At 33.0% G+C, this 25,589-nt stretch overlaps 4 protein-coding genes and 2 non-coding genes across 8 annotated transcripts; 2 read left to right on the top strand and 4 right to left on the bottom strand.

Annotated features, from left to right (window-relative positions):
- Positions 1 to 177: 177 nt before the first annotated feature.
- LOC125826806 (uncharacterized) lies at positions 178 to 2,126 on the bottom strand. The gene is made up of 2 exons (XM_049506147.1): positions 1,356 to 2,126; positions 178 to 631 (listed from the first exon to the last, which is right to left on the bottom strand). Exons 1-2 carry the CDS (start codon positions 2,105 to 2,107, stop codon positions 562 to 564), a joined length of 822 nt encoding a protein of 273 aa, XP_049362104.1. The 5' UTR covers positions 2,108 to 2,126; the 3' UTR covers positions 178 to 561.
- Positions 2,127 to 6,106: 3,980 nt separating this feature from the next.
- Positions 6,107 to 6,193, bottom strand: LOC125827237 (small nucleolar RNA snoR114). The gene has a single exon (XR_007442987.1). It is a non-coding gene; the product is annotated as a small nucleolar RNA snoR114 (small nucleolar RNA).
- Positions 6,194 to 6,198: 5 nt separating this feature from the next.
- Positions 6,199 to 6,269, bottom strand: TRNAG-GCC (transfer RNA glycine (anticodon GCC)). Its single transcript has one exon. It is a non-coding gene; the product is annotated as a tRNA-Gly (tRNA).
- Positions 6,270 to 8,366: 2,097 nt separating this feature from the next.
- Positions 8,367 to 13,541, top strand: LOC125826814 (probable copper-transporting ATPase HMA5). Its single transcript, XM_049506156.1, has 6 exons — positions 8,367 to 8,650; positions 9,984 to 11,375; positions 11,452 to 11,706; positions 11,784 to 11,906; positions 12,336 to 12,815; positions 13,111 to 13,541. The coding sequence occupies exons 1-6, from the start codon at positions 8,453 to 8,455 to the stop codon at positions 13,528 to 13,530; spliced, it is 2,868 nt and encodes a 955-aa protein (XP_049362113.1). The 5' UTR covers positions 8,367 to 8,452; the 3' UTR covers positions 13,531 to 13,541.
- A 5,404-nt stretch (positions 13,542 to 18,945) lies between these two features.
- LOC125826797 (probable copper-transporting ATPase HMA5) lies at positions 18,946 to 22,597 on the top strand. 3 transcript variants are annotated; one of them, XM_049506137.1, is made up of 6 exons: positions 18,946 to 19,134; positions 19,317 to 20,714; positions 20,820 to 21,074; positions 21,155 to 21,277; positions 21,407 to 21,892; positions 22,070 to 22,597. In XM_049506137.1, the coding sequence occupies exons 2-6, from the start codon at positions 19,323 to 19,325 to the stop codon at positions 22,484 to 22,486; spliced, it is 2,673 nt and encodes an 890-aa protein (XP_049362094.1). In that variant the 5' UTR covers positions 18,946 to 19,134; positions 19,317 to 19,322; the 3' UTR covers positions 22,487 to 22,597. The 3 variants fall into 3 exon arrangements, with proteins under 3 accessions (XP_049362094.1, XP_049362095.1, XP_049362096.1); XM_049506138.1 differs by lacking the exon at positions 18,946 to 19,134 and having other exon boundaries at positions 19,165 to 20,714; positions 22,063 to 22,312; XM_049506139.1 differs by lacking the exon at positions 18,946 to 19,134 and having other exon boundaries at positions 19,165 to 20,714; positions 22,143 to 22,247.
- Positions 22,598 to 22,677: 80 nt separating this feature from the next.
- Positions 22,678 to 25,520, bottom strand: LOC125826810 (glutathione S-transferase T1-like). The gene is made up of 7 exons (XM_049506153.1): positions 25,456 to 25,520; positions 25,059 to 25,132; positions 24,653 to 24,713; positions 24,326 to 24,379; positions 24,093 to 24,172; positions 23,422 to 23,627; positions 22,678 to 23,187 (listed from the first exon to the last, which is right to left on the bottom strand). The coding sequence occupies exons 1-7, from the start codon at positions 25,518 to 25,520 to the stop codon at positions 22,978 to 22,980; spliced, it is 750 nt and encodes a 249-aa protein (XP_049362110.1). The 3' UTR covers positions 22,678 to 22,977.
- Positions 25,521 to 25,589: the final 69 nt, after the last annotated feature.

Here is a 25,589-nt window from a genome sequence, read left to right on the forward strand (position 1 = left end):
AGTGGAGGGATTCCAACGATCTCGTCATAATCATGAAAATTATGGTTATGTTACTCATGGTGAAACTTTTGTAGGTATCAAATCAGGACTTTGACAATTGTCTCATCAAGAAAAGTAGGACAAAAATAAAATTGATCTTGGACTAAACTTTTGTAGCGTTGACAATTTCAAATTTCAATATTCTTCTAACAAATATATATATCCAAACAAGCAAAAACAAAAACAACATGAGTTTGCTGATGAATTGCCGAGTAAATAGATCAGATCTAAATAGGACTGCTGTTCTTCGTGACAAACACGACCTGCTTCTACCAATTTCAGGGTACCATAACATGTCGGGAATAAGAGAAGACATATGGACGTAACCGCTCCCTTTTTCAAGGGAAACAACTCTAAGAAACTTAAAATGACTATTGCAGCAAAACTCAAGAATCACCTCTGATTGATCTTTTATTTATCAAAGATCTTTACAGGATATATTTTTTTTCATCTGTAAGTCTTGTAAGTATAAATGATTTACAGGATTCATAACCAAACAAGAGAGGCAATATTTGATTGTCTTCACTCTGCTAATTTGCTTTTACTAAAGCATGATCTTGACCAGAAATTGGTTAAAAATCCTTTCTTTTTCCTGCATTAAAAAAAACAAGAAAATGCAGTTTTTAGCTTGGGAAAAACAACAGAATATGCTTAACTTTAGGAATCTTTACACGAATAGCCAGACAGATTTACTGTTTACTTTTTATAGCTAGTATACATAGATCATACACATATTATACATAGATTATACACGATCATACACATAATCTATTCTTTGTTCTGTTCTGTTTGTCCTAATATTCAAACAGTTTTTGCCAAAATTAAACTAGTCAAAAGTCTTGTTCAATATTCTGCAAAATTGAATACACAAAGTATAAAGCAACCAAGAGAAGATAAAAAGGATTAATCTTTGCTTTGATCATTTCATAAAAAGATTCCAAAACCATTTTGTTAAAGAATTTCACCTTAATAATCAGCAAGTCAAAATATCAAGAACCCCCAATGTCTTAAAACTCATTTTCAAATTAACAACAAAAATAAAGCAAAAAAAAAAAAAAACCAGTCTGGTGCACGAAGCATCCCAATATAACATAGATAACCAAAGTGGTTGAGTGTACGGCTCGAACTCATAACCTATAGGTCATGCAAAAACAACTTTACCGTTATTTTCAAGGCCTCCTGAGAATTTTCAAAGCAACAACAAGAACAAATAAAAAAACAGTCTAGTCCACTTAGGTCACACAGAAACAACTTTACCGTTGTTTCGACACCTCCTTAGAAATTTCAAAATAACAAGATGAAGAATTAGAAGATACCTGTTAGTACTTGTTCTGCTATCATTACTGCCACTGCTTTCACTACTACTACTTCCTGTTTTGCTACTATCACTCTCACTTGAACAAGAAAATCTCTTCTTCCACCAATCTTTCTCCAAACTTTTTAAACCTTCAACTGGCTTAGGTGAAACTCTAGTACTACTTGTTTTTGGTGGAATTGGAAAAAACATCTTTAAGAAAAACCCCTTTTCTTCAAAACTTTCATTTCTAATCATTTTCCCCTTCTTGTTTTTACCACTTTCTTGTCTTTTTACACTTTTCACCCTTTGCACCACAACTTGTTCTTGACTAGTACTAAAATTTTCTTCTTCTTTATTGATCAAACATTCTTCTTGATTAGTTTCCAAGATTGAATTTTTTTCAACAAGATCCTTAAGTGACAACTCATAACTAGATTCAGGCATGTTCTTGATCATTTCCATTAGTTCCCATTGGCCTTTAGCTATAGCTAGAGCTCTAGAGCTAGGTGAAATTGATCGATGATTCGTCGAATTATGAAAGGGGTGATCAGGGCTTCTTGATGAACTATTTTTCCATAAGGGTGGTGAAGAAATACCAGAATCATCACTATAATCAACATGTTTTTGTGACATTTCTAGGCCTCCAACATCATTTTTTGGCCTATTTTTTTGGGTGGCATAATTGTTGTTATTATATGTGTAATCTGAGGTTGTAACTGGATCAAGAATGTGTATATGATCATTGGGTTTTTGGTTTCTTGGATCAAACATGTTTGGAAATTGAGAGGATTTTAGGATGGGGTGGGGGGTAAGAGAGGGAGAGAATGAGGGGAAAAAAATTGTGGTGTGATGTGTGTATGTAGAAGTCATAAATGTATATTAGTACTAACTTGCTTCTCAATTAAAAAAACAAGTAGTTTTTTTATTGGCCTTGCTTTTTGTATGTTAGGCACCTTAAACAAATGAACAAAAAGGATACCAACTAGAGTCGTGGTGGAGTGATAAGTATTTATGTATTCTTAATTAGATGTCTCAGTTTGAGTCTCTTTATGTATGAAGTCGCCTTTGTTAAGGAGCACTTTACTCCCTTGGAATTTTCCGACACGAAAATCGAGCTCCAATATAGATATCGGACATCGAATGAGAGAAAAAAAATAAGGAAAAGGACAAATGATAAAGTAGTATATAGAATCTTTATGGATCCAAGTATATATGTTAGGTACATTTTTTCTATTTTTTTAATGCGAAGAAATTTGATTTCGTAGTCTTTTATAAATTTAAGAAAAATTTATTTTTATATATAAGAGATTTTTATTTTTATACGTAAGAGATCTAAGAAAATTATTTTAAAAAAGTTTAATATGTGTGTGATCACTTCCACATCTATTAGGGTGTTAATTTGATAAGGAGGAAAGTATTTTATTTTTTTTTAAAATGATTATAAGAGATCATTTCCACACTATTCGAAGATATTTTTGCTTACCTCTTTAGAAAAATATTTAAAACCTTTAATTATAAGAATATTTGTGTTATTTAAAGTTTATCGTGTCTTTACATCTAACTTAATTAATACTTTGTTAATTTGAACGATAAGAATAGATTGCGATGATAGTAATAAATAATTTTTAAAAAATATCAATTGAAATAAATTTATTCAAAAGATTAATATTTGGGATCGAAAGCAGTGACACATTAATTTATGTACTATAAAAAATGGAAAAGAAATATGGAAAGAGTAAAAAAAGTCAAGAGTTCTAGATGGATGATCTTTATCTGGCTATCTTTTGTTTTTATTTTGTCATATTTTTCCATCGAGTCAAAAGACTCTATTTGTCCCTTTTCATACTCCAATTGATTATATATTAAGATATTTTAAAAATCTTTCTTTATTTTTTAATTTTCAGTCTTGTCAAATACTAAGCGATAAAATACAGTTTACTAAGTTATTTATATTTATTAAATGTTTCTTGAAATTGATCATTATTAAGATAAAGTAACTCTTTAATATAATAATTGAAAACAATTACTGTTATAGAGTCTGAAGTTTTTGAATTTGAGCATTGAGAATAGAGAAAATTTTAAGAGAAAATATTTTCTCTAAAATAGATTTTACACATACACAAATTTAAATTAATTAATTACTCAAAACAAATACCGAAAATCAAATTGAAAACTAAAAATATATATGATACTATTATTGGTGTATGAATTGATATCTCTCTTCCTTATGCTACCGACAACTTATATTGATATATGATGATGACAATTAAAGTATAAATAATTAGAAAAAATGATGACATATCAAACATTAATAATTAGTGAAATTATTTTAATTTTATTGCGCAGCAAAGACTTATAAAATAATTAATCAAATTATGACTTTTAGTTTAGTGGGAATCAAATCATCAAATTTGACAATGGCATCCTAAATAATTTTAAAAGGGAATTTATGTTTTTCATCATAAAATTTGATTTATTTCTCATATTTTGAAGATATTAGTAGCTAAATGTAACTATCAAAACCTTTACATTTACTTTAATTTTTCCATAAATAAAATAAAGTCTATATAATTTTAATGAGTTTGAATATCAATCTTTGGTTTTATTGGACTTTGACATATATATAACACAAGGAAAACGGATTTTAGTGTAAATGCATAATGTTTTTTAAAAAACATATATAGTCCTAAAAAAGAATTTTAAGGTCAATAACGTGGTTGATTTTTCATCTTTTTTTCTGGTCCATATTTATTCAATTTTTTCTTTTAGTAATAATTTCCCAAATGCACTATTATTAGTTTTATTTTAACACACCAACGTAGTGTACAAAGCAATTTTCTCTAGCAGGGTTCGGAAAGGGCTGCCCCAGATACGGAGTCAGGTAGGACCGAGGAGTTCATCTGAATTCATTTTGATGAAAAATTACATATATAATAAATATTAAACCGTCTTCAACTTTTTCATATTTTGAACCACTTTGATGAAAATCTTAGCTCTGCCACTGACCGTATCCATAGCCCAGGGGGGATTGTAGATCGCCTACCCTAATACAAGTTTTACTGTCTATTTCCTCATCTTGAACTCGAAACCTAACTACACGTTATACAAAAATAAATATATCGTTGCTCCAAGACTTCTATCGTAATTGTCTTGGTTTGTAAATGAAATTGCTTTGATGCCATAAATATTCGAATAGCGTTCATTCTTAGACTTAAAATAACTGCATTTCTAGAAACCTAAGTTTGGTAATTATTATGCCAAAATTAAGAAAAAGGTCAAAAAATAAACTATGTAGTAAAATAAAATTAAATGAAAACGATTTGAAAAAATTAAGTGCACGTGTTGGACCCCGTTATATGACTTTGAAAAAATTGTCTTTGGATTATGTCATCATGACTGAAATATTTAATTTATTTATTCCAACAAAAAATAAAATACAGCTGCAGATGTTAAGGATGGAAAGCATAAAATAATATAATGGCGAGCCGCCTAAAAAAATATTTTATTTTGGGGGAGTGGGTTGTATTTATAAATGGAAATACAAAAAAAAAATGAAGTTGTTTATCCAAACAAGTAGAAATTATTAAATAATCAAATAAAAAAACTAAGCAAGCTAGTGCAAATACTGAAAATAAAAACATCCTCGGTGTAATTTCATAACCGAGTCTGAAAAACCTGATGTGTATGCAAATCGTATCCATATTTTATGAGGGTAGAAAGATTGTTTTCGAAAGACCCTCCGCTTAAAAAAAACATAACAAATTGAATATGAAAAGGTAATATATAGTTATAAAGAAGTCACGTAGAAAATAATTGTGAAAAAAATCCATAATAAAAATAATAAATAATACGACAATCAATAAAATAGATATCAAATGCCAATAAAAAATTTTAGCTTGTAAAATGGATTTTAGCTTATATAATTTATTATTGTTGATTTAGGTATTCAAGCAACCCTAGCACCAATATATTTCTCTCTAGTGGGGACAATTTTTTTTAATTGAATATGTGGACGATGTCTCAATTTTTTTTTAAATTTTTTCATTTAAACATCTAAACTAAGAGTTATATCTATTAAATATCTAAATCCAAGTTAATGTATACATTGTAATACAAGATGTTAACATGGCATACAATGTGTTAACTGTTAACCACCTAAAATCAAGACTTAAACGTGTATAATATGAAAAACACACAGCAAAATATGAAAAGGTCAATACTTTTTACTTTTTAGAGTGGGGGGTACGTATAGCACTACTATAGATTTCAAGTGGCAAATCACCCTATCATAGTTAAAAGATATAGTTGAAAAAAATGTCATGCACTTTTTTCCTTTTTCTATGACAATGATTTTTACACGTACTATAATTACTTGCTAGATTATACTATAATCTCTACTTTTAAACATTACTATCATTGTGATCATAATTACTTATTACCTCAATACAACGTGATATTCAAATTGTTTACGTGCATTTTAATTATTCTATTTAGTAAAACTGACAAAATTAGTATAGTTAATGCTTAATAGCCATCCCTATAGTTAAGCTATATTAGATTACTTTGAAGGAAAGAAAAAAAATAAAAATGAACCACATAAAATTAGAACAAGTTTTTTTTTTTTTTACATACAATGAAACATAATTTACGACCACATAAGAGGAAGCAACGTAGACTGGGGTGGGATAAAAAAATGGAGCGATTCTAAATTTAATCGAACCCCAGTATAAATATTGGACTCGGGTGAAAAACGAAAACGGATAAAAGAAAGAGCTCAGATGCACATTGTTTCATCTTGAATCAGATGTGTGTGACGACCCAATCGTTCACTAATTGTGCAAGCTGACATCATCGCTCTCAAATGTACCAGCCGGGAATCGAACCCGGGTCTGTACCGTGGCAGGATACTATTCTACCACTAGACCACTGGTGCTACTTGTTTAACGAATCACTAATAGTTTCAATTACTACATAATTCCTCTTTTATTTGACTAAAAATAAGGTGAAACAAACTGTTTCTTTCTAAATATGGTTTTTTTAGATATATTAAGTAGATTTCATAATATAAAAATTATTTTTTTAGCCAAGTGTAGAATTATGTGAAACTCATAAATATTTACATAGTGCGTATAATATATAGTCGACGTGCGTATAAGCTATCGGATGACACTGTTAGAAGAAGCAAAAAAAATCTTCAAATCTGATTTTTCCTATTAATCCAACAGTTTTCGAAAAAAAAATCTCATCCCAAGTAAAATTATGTATATATTCATTTATATTACAGTTGTGGACTTATGGTGCTATAAAATTCTAAATTCATTTATATTTTTGCCTCATTTTCACATAACAACAACCACAATAGGTTGACTTTTTAAAGATGATTTCAATATACATTAACTTGGTGACGTGGTTGAATTAAATGAATGGGAGTTCAAAACGTTACTTCGTTTCAATTTGTTTGATTTACTTTTTTTTTAGTCAATTTTTAAAAAAAATGATCCTTTTCTTTTTTAGTAAATTTTTAATTTCAACTTTCCACGTGTCATGTTTAAAATCACAATATTAAAAAATCGATTCAAATTATTTTTTTTACGTTTTAAAATTTTGCACCAAGTCAAAATAGATCATTGAAATGAAGGGACTTACACACAACATGTATGTTTGAAACTTTGGAAGCTCATTCTTCAAATTCAAATTCCCCGCGAAAGCAACGGAAATGGGCCCACCATTCCTAGCCGCTTTAAGGCAAAGCTAAATTGAATTTGAAAAATAAAAATAAGAAAGTTTTAACTTTTAATTCAGAATTTAATTTGTCCTTAAACAAATATTAAAAAGAATGGGTATATAATTGCATCAGTGATCGAGTTGGCTGAGCAGTTATTATTAATCTTTCAAATGGAGGATCTTAATTTAATTTTGTTTATATAATTTCTTGATTGAACTCGTCGCATGAAGTTTGTGGAGACACTCAGTGTTATGTGCAAGTTATTACACTATAACAAATTTTATCATATACGCATCTGAAAAAATAACAATTTGCGAATTGATTAAATATTAGACATTAAATACGCATATTGATCACACAATAATCTTGTGATATCCACCAATCGATAGCCCTCAACTTTATTACACCAACTAAATATATTGAAGTTGCATCCTTTACAAGCAAAAGTATTAAAGGTGTGTTTGGTACAAAGTTTTCTATTTTTCAAAATTTTCTGATTGGTTAAATTTGTTAAAGGATAGCTTTTTTTAGAATAAATAAATTTCTTAAAAATGTGAGAAATAACTTTCTTAATAGGGAAATCAAGTTTCATAAATGAAATTTCATATTCACTATTCCTTTTCCATCCATCCGATCAGGGGTGGATCTAGCAGGGGGCGAGGGTGTTCATTTGACTCCCTCGGTAAAAAAATTACAATATATATATATATATATATATATTATTTTAGTGTATATATGTAGACTTTTCGAACTTCTTGAACATAAGACTAAAGATTGACTCAGTGATTTAAAGTTTTAAGAGCAAATCCCTAGCACTATTTTTATTTTTTGAACATCCTTTGTGAAAATCTCAAATTCACCACTACATCCAATGTCCCCCATCCCATCCCTCGACTATTCTACCCCAACTACCCCTAAATCCTCACGCATACATTTCATAGTGTTTTGCTGGATTACAACGCTCACATCCTATCCTTTGACTATTCTACCCCTGCTACCCCTAAATCCCCACGCACCTCATCCCATTGTGTTTTGCTAGATTAGAGTAATTTTTTTTGGGTAATTGTTTTATTTATTTATTTATGTGCCAAAATATGAAAACCACTTATTATCCAAAATTATATTTTCTTTTCCTACCAAACACACCCTTAAAATACCTTTATTTTATCATTCAAGTTTCATATTACATAATTTCATTTTCCTTGATGACACCAAACTCTTTTCTTTTTTCCTAAAAAAAGCAATTCAAGAATCGAAAACAGAGAGCCAAAAAAAGAAAAAAGAAAAAGCTTCGTCTTTTATCCATGGTGACTGTTAAGCTTCTTTCACTTTCATGTCTAAGAAATGAGAGCAGTTATGGAGGTTTTTCCTCAAAGGCACATTATCCATCAATGCCCAAATACCCAAAGGGTTTTTCTGTATCTTCTGGTGAAGAAAAAAAGGCAATTTTTTCAGTTAATGGTATGAGTTGTTCTGCATGTGCTGGTTCTGTAGAAAAGGCAATTAAAAGACTTTCTGGGATTAAAGAAGCTGTAGTTGATGTTTTGAATAACAAAGCTCAAGTTATTTTTTACCCCACTTTTGTCAATGTGAGTAATCTGATTCTTGATTTTGAGATTTTTAGTTGCTGAATGAACGTAAAAATTTGATCTTTATGGAAATTTTAGTGGATTCTGGTAATGATTTAGGCTCATTATGTAGAAATTCTACAAGGGGTTATCCAGGTTTAAGATTTTTGTTTGTTTTTGATAATTGTGGTGTTTGAGCTAGCTTGCATGGACCTCGACTAATTTTATGGGTACTTGCTACCTCTCGCGAGCATAGGTATCAGATAACTCTGTCCCCCCGAGGCTGTGAATCAAGGTTTAAGATTCTTGAATAACAGAGCTTGAGTTATCTTTTGCCTTAGCTATGTTAGTGAGTCCATTCTTTTGTGCTTATTTCAACAACAACATCAACATACCCAGTGTAATCCCATAAGTGGGGTTTGAGGAGGTAGAGTGTACGTAGACCCTTACCCCTACTGCGTGGAGGTAGAGAGACTGTTTCCAAAAGACAAACTTATTTCTGTAAGAGAGTACAAATTTGTTTCTTTTTTCAAGTTTTTTCTGTATTTTGCTGATCATATGAACTAATTAGGTAGAGTTTGAAGCTTCCCTTTATATTTTATTTATAATTTTTATAGAAGTAAGCCACATTGAATATATTATGTATGTTCTAAGCATCGTGGTTGTTTATATAGAAGTGAGTTACTCAATTGAATATGTTATGTATGTTCTAAGCAAACTTGTTAAAGTCAAGGTTTTCCCCTTTGCTCTTCCTTTAAGTTTTTACTTTTGGCTGAATGTTGGTTGTGTTGGATGACGTGAAATTCTGTTGTCTAGTCTTTTTCAACCTGAGTTTGTGCAAGAAAATATACATCGAATGACTCATCGAATTGTCAAGATTGTCGTTGTACATGGTTCTCCAACTCTTTGAACTCCAGAAACTTTACTTGTCCTTCTATCACTTGTGACTTTGTGCTTTATGGCTGTCTAATTTGAATTTAGCATGGTTGAATATGCTTTGAGCAATGAGCTTTATTTGGAATTAGATTCATCTGTTTCAATAAACATTCAAAATTAATGATGTTGGTCTAAAAAGATTATGATTAGTACTATGTTAAAGCTGCATTTACATATTAGTACCAAGTACCCTGCATTATGCAGCAGTAAATCTAGAAGTAGAAATCAATTTTGTTTTCCGGACTTCTGTAGCATTGCAGTTTGTTCATATCATCACGCGCCACATTAATACTGAGAAAGCCATGAACAATGTACTTCCACTTCACAAAGAAATACTATAGCTACGATTCTTTAAGTCGTTGGATCTTTAGAGGAGTGGTTTGTTGTAGTTTCTAAGTTTTCTTGCTCAAATGTGCAGGAGGAAATAATCCGTGAGACAATAGAAGATGTTGGGTTCCAGGCTACCTTGATTACCGAGGAGACAAATGAGAAAACTTCCCAAGTCTGCCGGATACGTATAAAAGGAATGACCTGCACTTCTTGCTCCGCAACTGTTGAATCTGCTTTGCAATTGATCCCCGGTATACAGAAAGCACAAGTTGCATTAGCAACCGAGGAGGCTGAAATCCAATATGATCCGCAGATATTAACTCACAATCAGCTTTTAGAAGCCATAGAAGATACTGGATTTGAAGCTATATTAATTAGCACAAGAGAAGATAGGAGCAAAATATTGCTGAAAGTTGATGGAGTACACACTGACAATTCCATGAGCATTATTGAAAGTTCTCTTAGAGCACTCCCAGGTGTTGAAGACGTTGATATTGATCCTGAGCTGAAGAAGTTGTCTGTTTCTTATAAATCAGATACAATAGGACCTAGAGATTTTATTCAAGTAATTGAGTCAACTGATTCTGGAAGGTTCAAGGCAACAATATTTCCTGAAGGAGGTGGGGAACAATCCCATAGACAGGAGGAAATCGAATACTGTCGTCGATCCTTTCTCTGGAGCTTGGTTTTTACAATTCCTGTTTTCTTGACTTCCATGATCTTCATGTATATTCCTGGTTTGAAGGATGGATTGGATATTAAAGTTGTGAACATGCTTAGCATTGGAGAGATTTTGCGGTGGGTGCTTTCTACTCCCGTGCAATTCATCATTGGACGACGTTTCTATTATGGTTCTTACAAAGCACTGTGTCATGGTTCTGCAAATATGGATGTTTTGATTGCTTTGGGAACAAATGCAGCCTACTTTTACTCGGTCTATTCGGTATTAAGAGCTGCTACTTCTCCAAGCTTCAAGTCTACTGATTTTTTCGAGACCAGCTCAATGCTCATTTCCTTCATTCTACTCGGGAAGTATCTTGAAGTTTTGGCCAAAGGAAAGACATCAGAGGCCATTGCTAAACTCATGAACTTGACTCCTGAGACAGCCTCATTATTACAGTTTGATGACGAAGGAAATGTGGTGAAAGAGGAAGAAATTGATAGCCGACTGATACAGAAGAACGATGTGATCAAAATCCTTCCCGGAGCAAAAGTAGCCTGTGATGGTTTTGTCATCTGGGGACAAAGCCACGTAAATGAGAGTATGATTACTGGAGAATCTCGGCCAGTGGCCAAAAGAAAAGGCGACATGGTGATTGGAGGGACTGTGAATGAGAATGGTGTTCTTCATATTAGAGCTACTAAGGTTGGATCAGAGAGTGCTCTTTCACAGATTGTTAGACTGGTTGAATCAGCACAAATGGCTAAAGCTCCCGTTCAAAAATTTGCTGATCGTATTTCTAAATATTTCGTGCCACTAGTGAGTATTAACCGGCTTCCTGTAAGATTATGTTATCATCTTATGACTCTCTGAGAGTTGGTGATCCCAATTTCAGGTTATTTTTCTCTCCTTATCTACTTGGCTGGCCTGGTTTTTAGCTGGGAAGTACGACGGCTATCCTAAATCCTGGATTCCATCTTCTATGGATAGCTTTCAGCTTGCCCTTCAATTTGGTATATCTGTTATGGTCATAGCTTGCCCATGTGCTCTTGGTCTTGCTACTCCAACTGCTGTCATGGTTGGCACAGGAGTTGGTGCTTCTCGAGGCGTCTTGATTAAAGGCGGGCAAGCTTTGGAAGGCGCACAAAAGGTAGCACTGAAACCTCTCAACTGTGCTTCCTGCAATGCCATATCATAAGAATTAAAATCATCATATGTTTTCTGTAGGTGGACTGCATTGTGTTTGATAAGACGGGGACCCTTACAATGGGAAAACCAGTTGTTGTAAATACAAAGCTTTTCAAATCTATGGTACTTAGAGAATTTTACGAATTGGTTGCGGCAGCTGAGGTACATTACCAGCCCCCATTGTGTTGTGTTTTCTTTGCTGATGTTTGCCCTACTAGTTCTATCACCCTTGTTAACTTAGTCATATTTCCGTTGCCCTGATAAAACAACATATAAAGCTGTTCATTGAGCCTTCCATTTGTCATTTAAGCTAAATTTATCATGATAATTCTCTGATATGTATCCCCTACTGACTCTTCTTAGGCTAGATCATACGAGGTGCTCACTCTGCTTCAATTTGTTTGTCTTACTTTCCTTTTTAGCCCATTTAAAAAAGAATGGCTTTTCCTTTTTTGGCAACTCTTCAATTCTAACTCCACGTGAGATGTTTTAGACCACAAGATTGAATGACATTTTGTTTTTTCTAATATAGTGAATGCTGGTGTTTATTCATGCCAATACGTGAAACTGATAACTTAGTCTTGAATTCAGCTAAATAGTGAGCACCCCTTGGCCAAGGCAATTGTTGAATACGCAAAAAAGTTCAGAGAGGACGAGGAGAACCCTCGGTGGCCTGAAGTCCAGGACTTTGAGTCTATAACTGGACATGGTGTGAAGGCTGTTGTCCACAACAAGAAGTTAATAGTTGGAAACAAGAGCTTGATGTTAGATCAAGGCGTTTCCGTTCCAGTTGATGCCAATGAAATACTAGCAGAAGCAGAAGAATTGGCTCAAACTGGAATTCTTGTATCAATTGATGGTGTACTGAGTGGAGTTGTTTCTATATCAGATCCAGTGAAGCCTGGAGCTCGTGAAGTCATTTCTCTTCTTAAGTCTATGAAAGTCGAGAGTAAGCTAGTAACAGGTGACAATTGGGGAACAGCTAATGCCATTGCTATGGAAGTTGGTATTAGTGATGTTATTGCAGAAGCAAAACCTGAAGACAAAGCCGAAAAAGTGAAGGAACTGCAGGTAAAATTTCGATGCCATGAATCTGCTGAAAGATAAACACATTTTGCTTTTAAAGAATTAGCCTAAGTTTGCCTGAGTTAACAAATGACATAATACATCAAAACTCGGCCTCAGTTGATAGGTAAGCACTTCAACTTTGAAAGTGCACATCTAGACACCTCAACTCGTCTCCACTGTGTTAGTTGAGAACTCCAACTAACAAAATGATCATCTAGACACATCACTGTGGGGACGAGTTGGAGCGTATTATTAATTTTTTCATGCTGGTGCTTAAGTCATCTTAATTGATCAACAGAGTTTGGGAAAAGTTGTTGCAATGGTGGGAGATGGAATTAACGACTCGCCAGCACTTGTAGCAGCAGACGTTGGAATGGCGATAGGAGCAGGGACAGACATAGCTATTGAGGCAGCTGATATTGTCCTAATGAAGAGCAATCTTGAAGATGTCATAACTGCTATTGATCTTTCCAGGAAAACTTTTAGTCGAATTCGCCTGAACTACTTTTGGGCATTTGGTTATAACCTTCTTGGCATTCCAATTGCTGCTGGAGCTCTTTTCCCCTTTACCGGATTCCGGTTGCCACCATGGGTAGCAGGGGCAGCAATGGCTGCTTCTTCAGTAAGTGTTGTATGCAGCTCTCTTTTGCTTAAGAATTACAAGAGGCCTAAAAAACTTGATAATCTTGAGATTGGAGGAATAACTGTTGAGTCATAATTTATGTAAATATGTTGAAAGGGTAGCTAGGTACAACACTAAAAGTTGTCGCGAGACGACCTTTGGCCAGGTTACGGATTCAAGCTGTGAAAACAACTTCCAGTCAAGATAAGATGCATATATTAGACGCTCGACGCATAGTGGGAACTTAATGTATATCGCAAGTTAATAAAAGTAAAAATGGTGTGTATGCCAATATGTGGTTGCTTTTGAATCAAAAGTGTTAATTTGTTGCTGTATGATTTCATAACTTTATTTTACATGATATATACTTCTGAAAAAAAGCAGTTGTCATAAAGTTATTTGACAAGTAAATGGAACATTTACAAGTCAAATTGCTTTTGTATACCTTTTGTTGATTAGTTTAAAATCATCATTGCATTACATAGATAAATATATATTATAATCAGTGACACAGAGTCAAGATTTTTATTAAGGAATTCAAAATATGAAGAAGTATATTTATGAACTAGCCGAACAGGGTTCAACGTCTATTATATATAATATAGTTTTTTATCGAAGGGGATAAGGTTCAGATTGAATCCCCTAACCCAAGCTGGTTCCGCCCTTGATTATAACAAATAGAATTATGTGTTCATCTATAACAAGAATAATAGATACAAATATTCTTAATCAATCATATTGGTGTTTGACAAATTTCAAAAAAGTGGCTTTATGTATTTTTTTTCTATGACCTATTAAAGAAGATGAACTTACGTGTTGACCTGTTTCACATATAAATTAAGTGAAATAACAGAAAAATAGTAATTAGAAATTACTAAATTAGTAATTCAATTTAAAGCATTTGAATTTTTGTTTAATTAAATCATAATGCCTTTGTTGTTGTAATACCAACATAAATAAATACTTATAAAATGAGATGGAGGAATTGTGATAGTACAGTACTATTTTTCTTTTTGCAAATAATATAGTACTACTGAGTACTGATTATAAATTTAAATTTTATGTATTAAAAAGTAACTTCATTATGCAGAAGTGTACCACTTTGTTAGCTTTGTTTTAAGTATTAATTATTGGAACAAATAGGCGCTTGAACAAATTAAAACTTTAGGCGGAATATATCTCGGACATAAATTTGTTAGTAAATTTCATTTAGATATTTGGGCTATGACACATTTCAATCGAATACGTGTTTCTATATTAGACACTTTTAGTTCAATTTTTTTGTGTGTATTCTCAAACTCCTATTATGTAAATAAGTTATTCACATAAAATATATTGAACTGAAATTCACATATCTATTTTAATACTCTAGTTATTAACTTAAAAATGAAAAAATGAAATCCAAATTGATTGAAAAAAGAATCGCGTTAATTGAAATCCACACCTAATAGTTTGAGGAGTTGATTAGATTCGAGTTGAAGCCCTGCTTTGAAAAAGTGGACTTGTCAATAGAAAATCTATTAAGTAAATATTTATAAATATTTAAATATAAATTCAATTATAATATTATTGAATTTTAACTTGTTATTATTATAAAATATATAAATTATAAATTATGAATCAAACTCTATATTGATGTGTGATTCAATTCTTCAATTCACCATGTGAAAGATAGTGACAGTTTGAGGATCGAGGAGAGGTACCTATAGATCTTATAATTAATGATAAAAAATTAGGATAAACTACCTTATTAGACATACATCACTACTATATATACTAATATTATCTTTACTTTCAAACAATTACATATATTACCACTTTTAATATTTTATACCATATATTAATATATTATTTGAAATACAATTAGATTATTAGATACCCACATACCTTAAAACTAGGATTGATTAATTATCTGCTTAATTAACTCTTTCACTCCAAATCAACCACTATCTCTTAATTCTCCCCTCCCATATTTATCACTCAATTACGTCTCCTCCTTTATGATTCAGGAATTTCATAGTACAATTTCATTCCAACAATAGCTAATCTACTCTCTTCTTCTCAAGATATCATCACTATGGCCGACAAATTATCATGAACCCAAATATTATTCTGTATTGTTCATTTATAACTAGATCAAATCAAAGTAACTGCTACAGAGAAAACTTTAATTTAGAGTGGGTCTTGATTGTTTGTCTCCGGAAGAAATGGATCTTAGTTTTGATTATGTTATGCCACAATGCAAAAGGATCAAAGGGAGTATTGTAGAGAGTTTTGTTTGCTGGTGTTCTTCTAAGGCTTTCTTTGGTTACCGTGACATGGATTTGGTAGTACCAATATTACTTTGATATAGCCCTTGAAACATGTGTATCCAATAAGTAGTAATCTTAATTAAGATCTGAGTTGTATTTTTAATAATGTGGAGTCTGACCATGTATATGTATCCACCATTAAATTTCGGATACATGATTTTTAACAACACGATGATATTAATGATACGACAGATACTCTACAGTCGTGATTTGTTCATAAATTTGTGTGATTCAACTACATTTCATATTTAGATACACATAATTAAATGTATATGCTTATTATGTATTCGAGATACATGTTTTTGGATGTAACGTATGAAATTTAAATACACATAATTAGATGTATATGCTTACTATATATTCGAGATACATGTTTTTGGATATAACATATGCAATTGATACTTGATACATCAAATTAGTACTAGATACATATAAAAGATACATGAAATTAATATTATATATATATATATATATATATATATATATATATATATATATATATATATATATATATATATAGATACATAAAATTAATACTAGATATCTATAACAAATACATGAAATTAATGCTAGATACTTCTATGATACATATGAATGTACTTGCAGGACACTCATGTATCTAAGTGTTTAGTTTGTTGGATACATCATATATTGATATAGATACATCAAATTAATAAATTTATTATTTTAAGAGTAATAATTTGAATTTAATCAAATTGCATTACCAAGATATACATGTTTTTATCTTATATTAACAATATTAATGAATTTACTATTTCAAAGAATAATAAAATGAAATTAATTATCTATGTATTTTGAAAATCCTCAATTACTCCTCTAATTAAGGAAATCAGTTCCAACCAATTAATTTAAATAAATAAATTTTGTATCTCAATTTTAAAATTCGATAGATACTGCATGTATCTCATGGATTCAGACTCATGTATGGTGCGGGGAGGAGGGGGGGGTCTATATCTGATCAATCAATAGATGCATGATAAATATATAAAGAGGTAGAGATAGAGTGTAGGAAGCGGGCTCGATAGAGCTCATCAATAGACTATAATTGCTAAAAACACACAAGTAATTTATAAAAATCAATAAAGAAACCCCATTTCACAACTCAACAGGCGTGTGATCGACTTTAATTCCCACAATAACCAAGTCAAGTTATAAGGTTTCGTTTTTGAGTTGAGAATTCGAATTTAACCAAATTCCAATGTGAATATCGGATGAAAAATACATAAAAATTCAAGTCTTTGAGCCTATTTAGATAGGCTTATGAATTATAAGTCAAGAAGTCATAATAAAAATATCTAACTAATGACTTTCAACTTATTTTTGCTATTTTGGCTTACAAAGAAAGTGATTAATAGTACTTTATTTCATTTTAGCCAAAAGCTACAAAATTGTTTGAAAAGCTACCCCTATTTTAACTTTAAAACACTTAAAATAAGCGATCTAAACATGCTCAAACCTCTTTTATGATTGGCTTATCACCTATATTAATTATATAAAGGGAAAAAACTCAAATATGCCATTGAACTTTGAAAAAAGGCTTATTTATGTCATCCATTAAAAGTTTTGACTCATTTATGACATTTTCGTTTGAGAAAATGCTCATTCATACCACTACTTAGCTAACTGAACACAATTTCAGTTTCACAAAATCATTTTTTACACGTGGTTAATTATGATTCGACCACGTCATTAACTAAATCATTTTTTAAAGGGAAAAACTCAAATACGTCATCAAACTTTGAGAAAAAGCTCCTCTACGCCCTCCGTTGAAAATTTAGCTCATCTTTGCCATTTCAGTAAATATATATTGGCATGAATGAGGTTTTTTATTTCGAACGATAACAACAGATAAGTCAACTTTTAACGAATGACATAAATATTTTTTTTAAAAAGTTCGACGACATATTTGAATCTTTTCCCCGATTTTTTAAATACACAAGTGCTAACTCAATTGCTTAGTGGCTATGCTGTGAAGCACCTGAATTAAAAAAAGTACATATAATCCAAAACTTTACAACAAGAAAACACCTCCAAATGACCAAAAAGAAAACTTGTGTACTTTTTTCAACCGAAAGAACATAGTAGAGAGTTATAAAAAAAAAAATGTAGCAAGAATTCTACATATAAGCTATAAAGAAAAAAAAAGGCAAACTTTCAAGAAAATGAAACAAAGGATTTGTTTTCAATCATTGGAATTAAATTGGCTGTCTCATTAATGTAAGTTCATTGCAACATTTCTCTTTTAGTTTTCTTTTATTTTGGGTGATTTTATTGGAATTTTACTCTAGTGTGTTTGTTTCATGTTTTTGAACTTATAAAAGTTCGATCCTTTAATATTTTTTCATGGAGTTTGAAATAGATATGCAACGAGAGAAATAATGTTAAAGGAGTAATTCAATGATGGTACCTCGTGATAAAAGCGAGATACCATCATTGTTCTTTCACTTATTGTACCTCTTTAAACTCGGTATGGAAGTTTTGAATTTATACATTTAAAACTTCATGATTGCGTCCATGAGTTCAAACAATCCAAAATTTTCGTTTCATTTTGTTTGATCTACCTTTCTTTTTAGTCTGTTTTTAAAAAAAAACGATTCTTATCTTTTTTAGTGATTCTTTAATTTCAAATTTCATATGATATGTTTAAAACTACAATATTAATGAACATTTTGATATATTTGACATATTTTTAATTTAAGACTATAAAATTCAAAAGTCTTCTTTATTTTTTTAAACATCGTGTTAAGTCAAAATAGGTCAAACAAATTGAAACGGAACCGTGGAAATAACTTCCAACTTGAACTACCATTCAGAATGTAAATTTGAGATACACATGGAAGTTGTTCAACTGTAAAGCACTAATCAAATCTATGCTTTCTAGTGGGAAAATATTCTCCAATCTTCTTTTTTCTGAAGAAGCTTTTTGTAACTTTTTGCTTTTTAGTGTTGTGTGCTGTCTTTTGGATTCCTCATACACAGTTAATATAAACTTTGAAGTGCATATAGGAAAAAAGAACACTTTTTTTTTTCATAAGTGGATGTGTATTTTTATCATTATCAAAGATTATCCTAATATGCCACTTTAATTAGACAAATACTAATGGACCTGCCTGCTAAGTATATTAAATGCGTACTACTTATTCTAAATACCCCTTTAGCAATGGTAATGGTAAAGTTGTTTTTGTATTACCTATAGATTCAAGCTTCAAGTCGTGTTCTTTAGTCATTCATGTTTGTGTCAGGATAAGTTGTCTATATCACACCTTCTAAGGATCTGGTCCTTTCCGAACCTATGTGAACGTGGGATAATTTCTGCACTGAGCTGCCAAACTATAGTACAGTATATCACATATATAACACTAACACAGTAAGTTTCTTGATACATAAACTAGTTCAATCTTCTCTGTTTTGTTAGTATGTGGTTTCTCAAAAGTGGTCTCTTCTACTAAGTACTCTTCCTTTACAGCTATATAATTTTGTGAGGATGAAAAATTCTTCAAGAATCATTCTCACATAGTTGAAATGCTTTTTTTATGTTAATATGACTAGGATGAGATGATCCGCGAGACTATAGAAGACGTTGGATTTCAGGCTAATAAGTTGAGTGAAGAAGAGATGCATCATGAGAAGTCCTCTCAAGTATGCAGGATTCAAGTGAATGGAATGACTTGTACTTCATGCTCCACAACTCTTGAATCAGCATTGCAGGTAATCCCTGGTGTACAAAAAGCACGAGTCGCGTTAGCAACTCAAGAAGCTGAAATCTGTTATGATCCCAAAATAGTTGAGTGTAATCAGTTGTTGGAAGCTATTGGAAATACAGGATTTGAAGGCATATTGATTAGTACAGGAGGAGATAGTAGTCAAATACTGCTTAAAGTTGATGGAGTTGACACTGAGAATTGTGTTAAACTGATACAGAATTCCCTTCTTGCAATACAAGGAGTTCAAGAAATAGACTTTGACCTGCAGCTCAAGAAGTTATCGGTCTCTTATACAGCAGATGTAACAGGACCTAGAGACTTTATTCGCGCTATTGAATCAACTGAATCAGGATGTTTCAAGGCATGTATATTTCCTCAGGGAAGAGAAAGAGAAGAACATAGACAACACGAAATCAGGCAATATCATAAAGCGTTTATTTGGAGTTTAGTATTTACAATTCCTGTGGTTTTTACTTCCATGGTGTTTATGTACATTCCTGGACTGAAAGATGTTTTGGAAACTAAGGTTGCCAACATGCTAACCGTTGGACAGGTTCTGAGATGGGCATTGTCTACACCGGTACAGTTCATCATTGGTCAAAAATTCTATGTTGGTGCTTATGTTGCCTTAAGCCATGGTTATGCTAACATGGATGTTCTTATTGCATTAGGAACAAATGCAGCATATTTTTATTCAGTCTATTCTGTACTAAGAGCTGCTACTTCTCCAACTTTCAAAGCCAGTGACTTTTTCGAGACTAGCTCGATGCTTATCTCGTTCATTCTACTAGGAAAATATTTGGAAGTTTTGGCTAGAGGAAAGACATCTGAGGCCATTGCCAAGCTTATGGATTTAGCCCCAAAGACTGCAACACTGCTAACTCTAGATGACAAAGGCAATGTGGTGAATGAGGAAGAAGTTGATAGCCGATTGATACAAAAGAACGATGTGATTAAAACCATTCCAGGCTCGAAAGTAGCCTGTGATGGTCTTGTCATCCGGGGACAAAGCCATATAAATGAAAGCATGATAACAGGAGAATCTCGTCCGGTCACTAGAAAGACAGGTGACATGGTGATTGGCGGGACTTTGAATGAGAATGGGGTGTTACACATCAAGGCAACAAGGGTTGGGTCAGAAACTGCTCTATCGCAGATTGTTCGGTTGGTTGAATCAGCACAAATGGCTAAAGCTCCTGTGCAAAGATTTGCTGATCACATTTCCAAATACTTTGTGCCTATTGTGAGATTAAGCACCCCTTACATGTTCATTGTTGTCAATATGTGTGTGTATATATATAACTAACCAACTTTAGCTGAAAATTAGTGATTAATTCTGATTTCTCAGGTCATTGCTCTCTCATTTTGTACTTGGGTTTCTTGGTTTTTAGCTGGAACTTTTAATGCTTATCCAAGAACTTGGATTCCTTCTTCCATGGATAGCTTTGAGCTTGCCCTGCAGTTTGGCATTTCTGTCATGGTGGTAGCTTGCCCCTGTGCACTCGGCTTAGCTACTCCCACAGCCATTATGGTTGGTACTGGTGTGGGCGCTTCCCTCGGTGTCCTTATTAAAGGTGGTCAGGCATTGGAAAGTGCACAAGAGGTCTGACTTCAAACTCACTCTTCTTTTTAACAAATCCAAATTTTGTTAATGAACTTGTGGTGAACTGTTTCATTCTACAGGTAAACTGTATAGTTTTTGACAAGACTGGCACTCTTACTATTGGCAAGCCTATGGTTGTTAATACTAGGATTTTCAAAACTATGGTACCTCAAGAATTCTATGAACTTATTGCTGCTGCTGAGGTAGGATATTATCTTGTTTATGATTCTTCATCAGAAAGATCAATTTATACCCTTAACAAAACGAGTTAATTTCTCAGACGATCACTCAAAACGAGTTTAAGTGTCTTGTACTGCATTTTAAATTGACAGGGAAATAGTGATCACCCCTTAGCCAAAGCAATTGTTGAGTACGCGAAAAAATTAAGAGGAAGTGAGGAGAACCTTGCCTGGCCTGAAGCCTCGGACTTCGAGTCGATAACTGGCCATGGTGTGAAAGCTATCATCTGTAACAAAGAAGTGATTTTGGGGAATAAAAGCTTGATGGTGGAGCAAGGCATTGCCATTCCAGTTGAAGCTGAAGAAGCATTAGCAGAAACAGAAGGACAGGCTCAAACCGGCATACTTGTATCTATCGATAAAGAGCTGATTGGTGTTCTTTCCGTTTCTGACCTGTTGAAGCCAGAGGCTCCAGAAGTCATCTCCATTCTCAAATCAATGAACGTTGAGAGCATGATAGTAACAGGTGACAACTGGGGAACAGCAAATGCCATAGCCAAGCAAGTTGGAATTGAGAGGAAAAATGTTGTTGCAGAAGCCAAACCTGAACAGAAAGCTGAAAAAGTGAAGGAACTACAGGTAGGAACTTGTTCCATTCTGTTAGAATTTAATGAATTTGCGCGGGCGCGACACACAGACACAGACACATACAGTTTAAAGTTAAAATGAGCGTAAGACGCGTCATAAACTATAGGCTTTGATGTGTAATAATTTCATTTTCTTCACATGATTCATCTGTTCCATTTTAGTACACAGGATTTAGGAAAAGTTGTGGCAATGGTAGGAGATGGAGTTAATGACTCACCAGCACTTGTGGCTGCTGATGTAGGAATAGCAATTGGTGCAGGCACAGATATAGCAATTGAGGCAGCTGACATTGTTCTTATGAAAAGCAGCTTGAAAGATGTAATAACAGCAATCGATCTTTCTAAGAAAACTTTCCAGAGAATCCATCTCAACTACTTCTGGGCTTTGGGATATAATCTCCTCGGCATCCCAATTGCTGCTGGCGTCCTGTTCCCATCTACTCATTTTCGTTTACCACCATGGATTGCTGGGGCTGCAATGGCTGCCTCTTCAGTCAGTGTAGTTTGCAGCTCTCTTCTGCTGAAAAACTACAAGAAACCTAAGAAACTGAATACTCTTGACTTACAAGGAATCACAGTTGAGTAAGTCTTGGCTGCTAACTTAGTAGCTAACAAAACTGTCTAAATTTTTGTCCACTGGGAGAAAAGATACAGTCAATGGATTATTTACTGTTAAAACATGCTCTTCATGTACTTTGAGTATCTTCAACTAATACATTATAAAGTACCTGAAGTTATAGGAAATAAGGAAATGCACCGGACAGACGCTAGAAATAGTTCACCTTGCAAGTGAAATTCATAGATAATATTCAAAACTTATATATTCGATACAGTGTAGAAATAACAGATGTATAAGGGACTCTCGACTAGTCTTGTTACATATTTTGTGGACTAGGATTATCAATTGAACACTTATTTTATAAGTACATATACGTAAAGAAAATGAATAAGGAAAGCTTGGATCAGAATTCTCCTTCCTGTATCAGCTTTCACATGCCCACTGTTTATCCCGTGATCTGCCATGGTGCATGGTGATACTGAGAGCACGATGTATCCACCTGACTCCTAATTGCTGTCTCACATCTTCGAATGAAATTCAGGTTTTATGCTCGATTGAGGAATGCTACTTCCTATATATCTTTGCTTATGGAACTTCTGTTTAGCTTTGAAGAGGATCACATGTACCTCTTGCAAATGAGGTTCCATGGCATTCTTTGCGTCATCAATCCACTTCAAAACTCTCTTGTATGGGCCTATTATCCGCTCACGATCCTTCTCATCCAAAATCTGAATTCATCACATCCAAAACCTAAATTCATCAGAAAAGAAGTTTCTAGAAGACCTCAGAAACAAGTATATTTCTCCAAGTCAACTCAAGTGGAAGTCGAAAATCATCACTTTATTATCAGCTATACTAGTAAAGACAATACATGTCAAAGCAAAAAGACTCATCTTGATAATTTATGTTCTGGATCAAAAGATGTAAAGCAACAGCAGCAGGAAAAAGGAAAATCTCTTTACCTCAAGTTGCATAATCTCGCACACTAAGCTAAGATCTGCAATTGAAGGTTGGCCACTCCCAAGCAAAAATTGTCCTTCTCTCTGGAGACAAACAGACTCAATTTTTGCAAGAGATGCCAAAAGGACTTTCTCATATTTTGCTGCTGCTTTTGGATTCAATGCCAACCCAAAAGCAGGAGCGAGAACAGTACTAAAGGTATATCCTGCTGAAAACATAAAAACTGCTTCAGTAAACTGTTGGAAACAGCTAAAACAGTGGCACATCAAGTTATCCACAAGTAGTAATTAGAGAACATTGGTGAAAAGACTACATATCATAGTGTTTTTAGTCACTGTCATGGTTATATATAAAAAAAAAGCCACCATCATGAAGTAGCTAGACTCACAATTAGAGGTTTGAGAAAGGTCAGTGTTTCAATTATAGGAATCAACTACTAAAGATAGTCTAAGAAACTTGTAGGCTTGCAGCAACTAATCATACAAACATTTTTTTCTCGATTAATTTCATTTTGGGATAGAATTTGAATTCAGACATTGCCTTAACCGTCGGCATTTTTTTGCACAAGTTCTCGCAAATCCCAGCATTCACCACTAAATTAACCTAAGGTCAAGGAAAAATAACCATAATTCAACTGGAAACTGAAATAATCTCAAATATCTGATATAAGCACCTGCACCACGATGCAAGTTAGAGTGATGCCAATCCAACACAGATTCTACCTTTGCTCTTTTGTATAAGTCAGCAGGGTACCTTCAATAGGACAGTGTAAGAAATAAGTTTGAAAAGCAGATGATGTTTCTTAGCAAAACCAGATCTGTCCGGGGTTGTATTCCATGTCAAGAACAAGAGCTGAAAAAGCATTTGACTGAGGTATATATACTGAAAATAAGTTGATGCACTTACCAATGGTCTGCAATTCCTGGAAATGCACAAGCCAGATATCTAAGAATTGCATGACTGCAAGCACATATAAATGAACATTATCCAAGTTATGAAATACTTTACGTGAAACTCAGGAAAAGATAAATTGTCCTGTCTCCACAGTAGTTACTTGTGCCCGCATGGTGCACGCTACATACAAATCTTTACAAAAAGTTTTGCTTCTTGTAGTATATATGCAAAGGTGATCAGGTGAACTCTTCAAACATGAAAGCTATACATCAAACAACTGGCATTGACAAAGTTGTCATACTGGAAAATGCTAAATTTTCAGTTCAAGCTGAACATTACCTTTCGAAAAGCTTAAATCTTCCATCCATTATAGCTGGTACTTGCTTCATGGGATTAACTTCTGAAGATGAAGTCAGAGAAAACTGTTGAAATTATCTTGAAACTAAGAAAGAAAAATACATCAAAACCATTTTTCTAGGAGTTAATGATCAAAAACATACTGAAGTAGCACATTTTTGCGAGTTTCCAACTACCTGAACTATCAAGTGTTCACTTTTTCCTATCTAAAATATCATCATTGTTCATGTAATTAACAATGAGAGCAACTGCTAGTTGAGATGTTTTTAATAAATAGTTGGTGATAGTTCAGATAGAAACCTCGCAAGATCGTGATACTTCATGTGTGTGTTTTTCCATTTATCTCTTTTTTTCTATCAAAAAGTAGAGTTTATATAAAAAGACAAACCTTCAAATTCAGGAGACAATTGCTGACGCTTGAAGAGCTCTGTACTTACCTCCTCAAATTCTATTCCATTTAACCTATTGGAAAATTAATCATTAAAAACTCCATTTTGAGCTTCAAAACTAGAAACAGAATATCCAGAAAAACAACAAATTTCCTTCCATTAACATTCTTCATAAGATTAATCATTAACATCGAGAGAATAATCTCCCTATAACCAAGACTCTTTAATGACTACATTGTAGACGTTAATGTGTTCATAAGCTCTGAAGTTACAGACACAATTATGGGAATTCAAAGAAACCAAAAAAATTAAAACTTCCTTTCCAATCTAACCTTATGGTAGAAAAAAAGAAAATGCTAGTACTAATTAGACAATTCCATTATGAAAAATGCTTACTTGCAGAAGATTATAACTGCACGAGAAGGTTGGGACATACGATCTACGTATAATTTCAGCTTCATTTTTTTTCTTCACCTGAAATTAACTCCGACAAACTCACCACCAGCGACGCGAGCTGAATTTCAGGAACT

This window comes from Solanum verrucosum, unplaced genomic scaffold (assembly GCF_900185275.1).
Source record: "Solanum verrucosum unplaced genomic scaffold, falcon-dt-bn FXZP01000060.1, whole genome shotgun sequence".
Classification (NCBI taxonomy): Eukaryota; Viridiplantae; Streptophyta; class Magnoliopsida; order Solanales; family Solanaceae; genus Solanum; species Solanum verrucosum.

Coding starts and splice junctions, on each gene's coding strand:
- LOC125826806 (XM_049506147.1), bottom strand. CDS start 2,107: ATGTTTGATCCAAGAAACCAAAAACCCAATGATCATATACACATTCTT. Junction 632..1,355: donor AGCAGAACAAGTACTAACAG/GTATCTTCTAAT, acceptor TTTTTAATGCAG/GAAAAAGAAAGGATTTTTAA.
- LOC125826814 (XM_049506156.1), top strand. CDS start 8,453: ATGCCCAAATACCCAAAGGGTTTTTCTGTATCTTCTGGTGAAGAAAAA. Junction 8,651..9,983: donor TTTACCCCACTTTTGTCAAT/GTGAGTAATCTG, acceptor TCAAATGTGCAG/GAGGAAATAATCCGTGAGAC. Junction 11,707..11,783: donor CTTTGGAAGGCGCACAAAAG/GTAGCACTGAAA, acceptor TGTTTTCTGTAG/GTGGACTGCATTGTGTTTGA.
- LOC125826797 (XM_049506137.1), top strand. CDS start 19,323: ATGATCCGCGAGACTATAGAAGACGTTGGATTTCAGGCTAATAAGTTG. Junction 21,075..21,154: donor CATTGGAAAGTGCACAAGAG/GTCTGACTTCAA, acceptor TTCATTCTACAG/GTAAACTGTATAGTTTTTGA. Junction 21,893..22,069: donor AAAAAGTGAAGGAACTACAG/GTAGGAACTTGT, acceptor TTTAGTACACAG/GATTTAGGAAAAGTTGTGGC.
- LOC125826810 (XM_049506153.1), bottom strand. CDS start 25,520: ATGAAGCTGAAATTATACGTAGATCGTATGTCCCAACCTTCTCGTGCA. Junction 25,133..25,455: donor GCAGTTATAATCTTCTGCAA/GTAAGCATTTTT, acceptor ATTTTCCAATAG/GTTAAATGGAATAGAATTTG. Junction 24,714..25,058: donor ATTGTCTCCTGAATTTGAAG/GTTTGTCTTTTT, acceptor CTTCATCTTCAG/AAGTTAATCCCATGAAGCAA.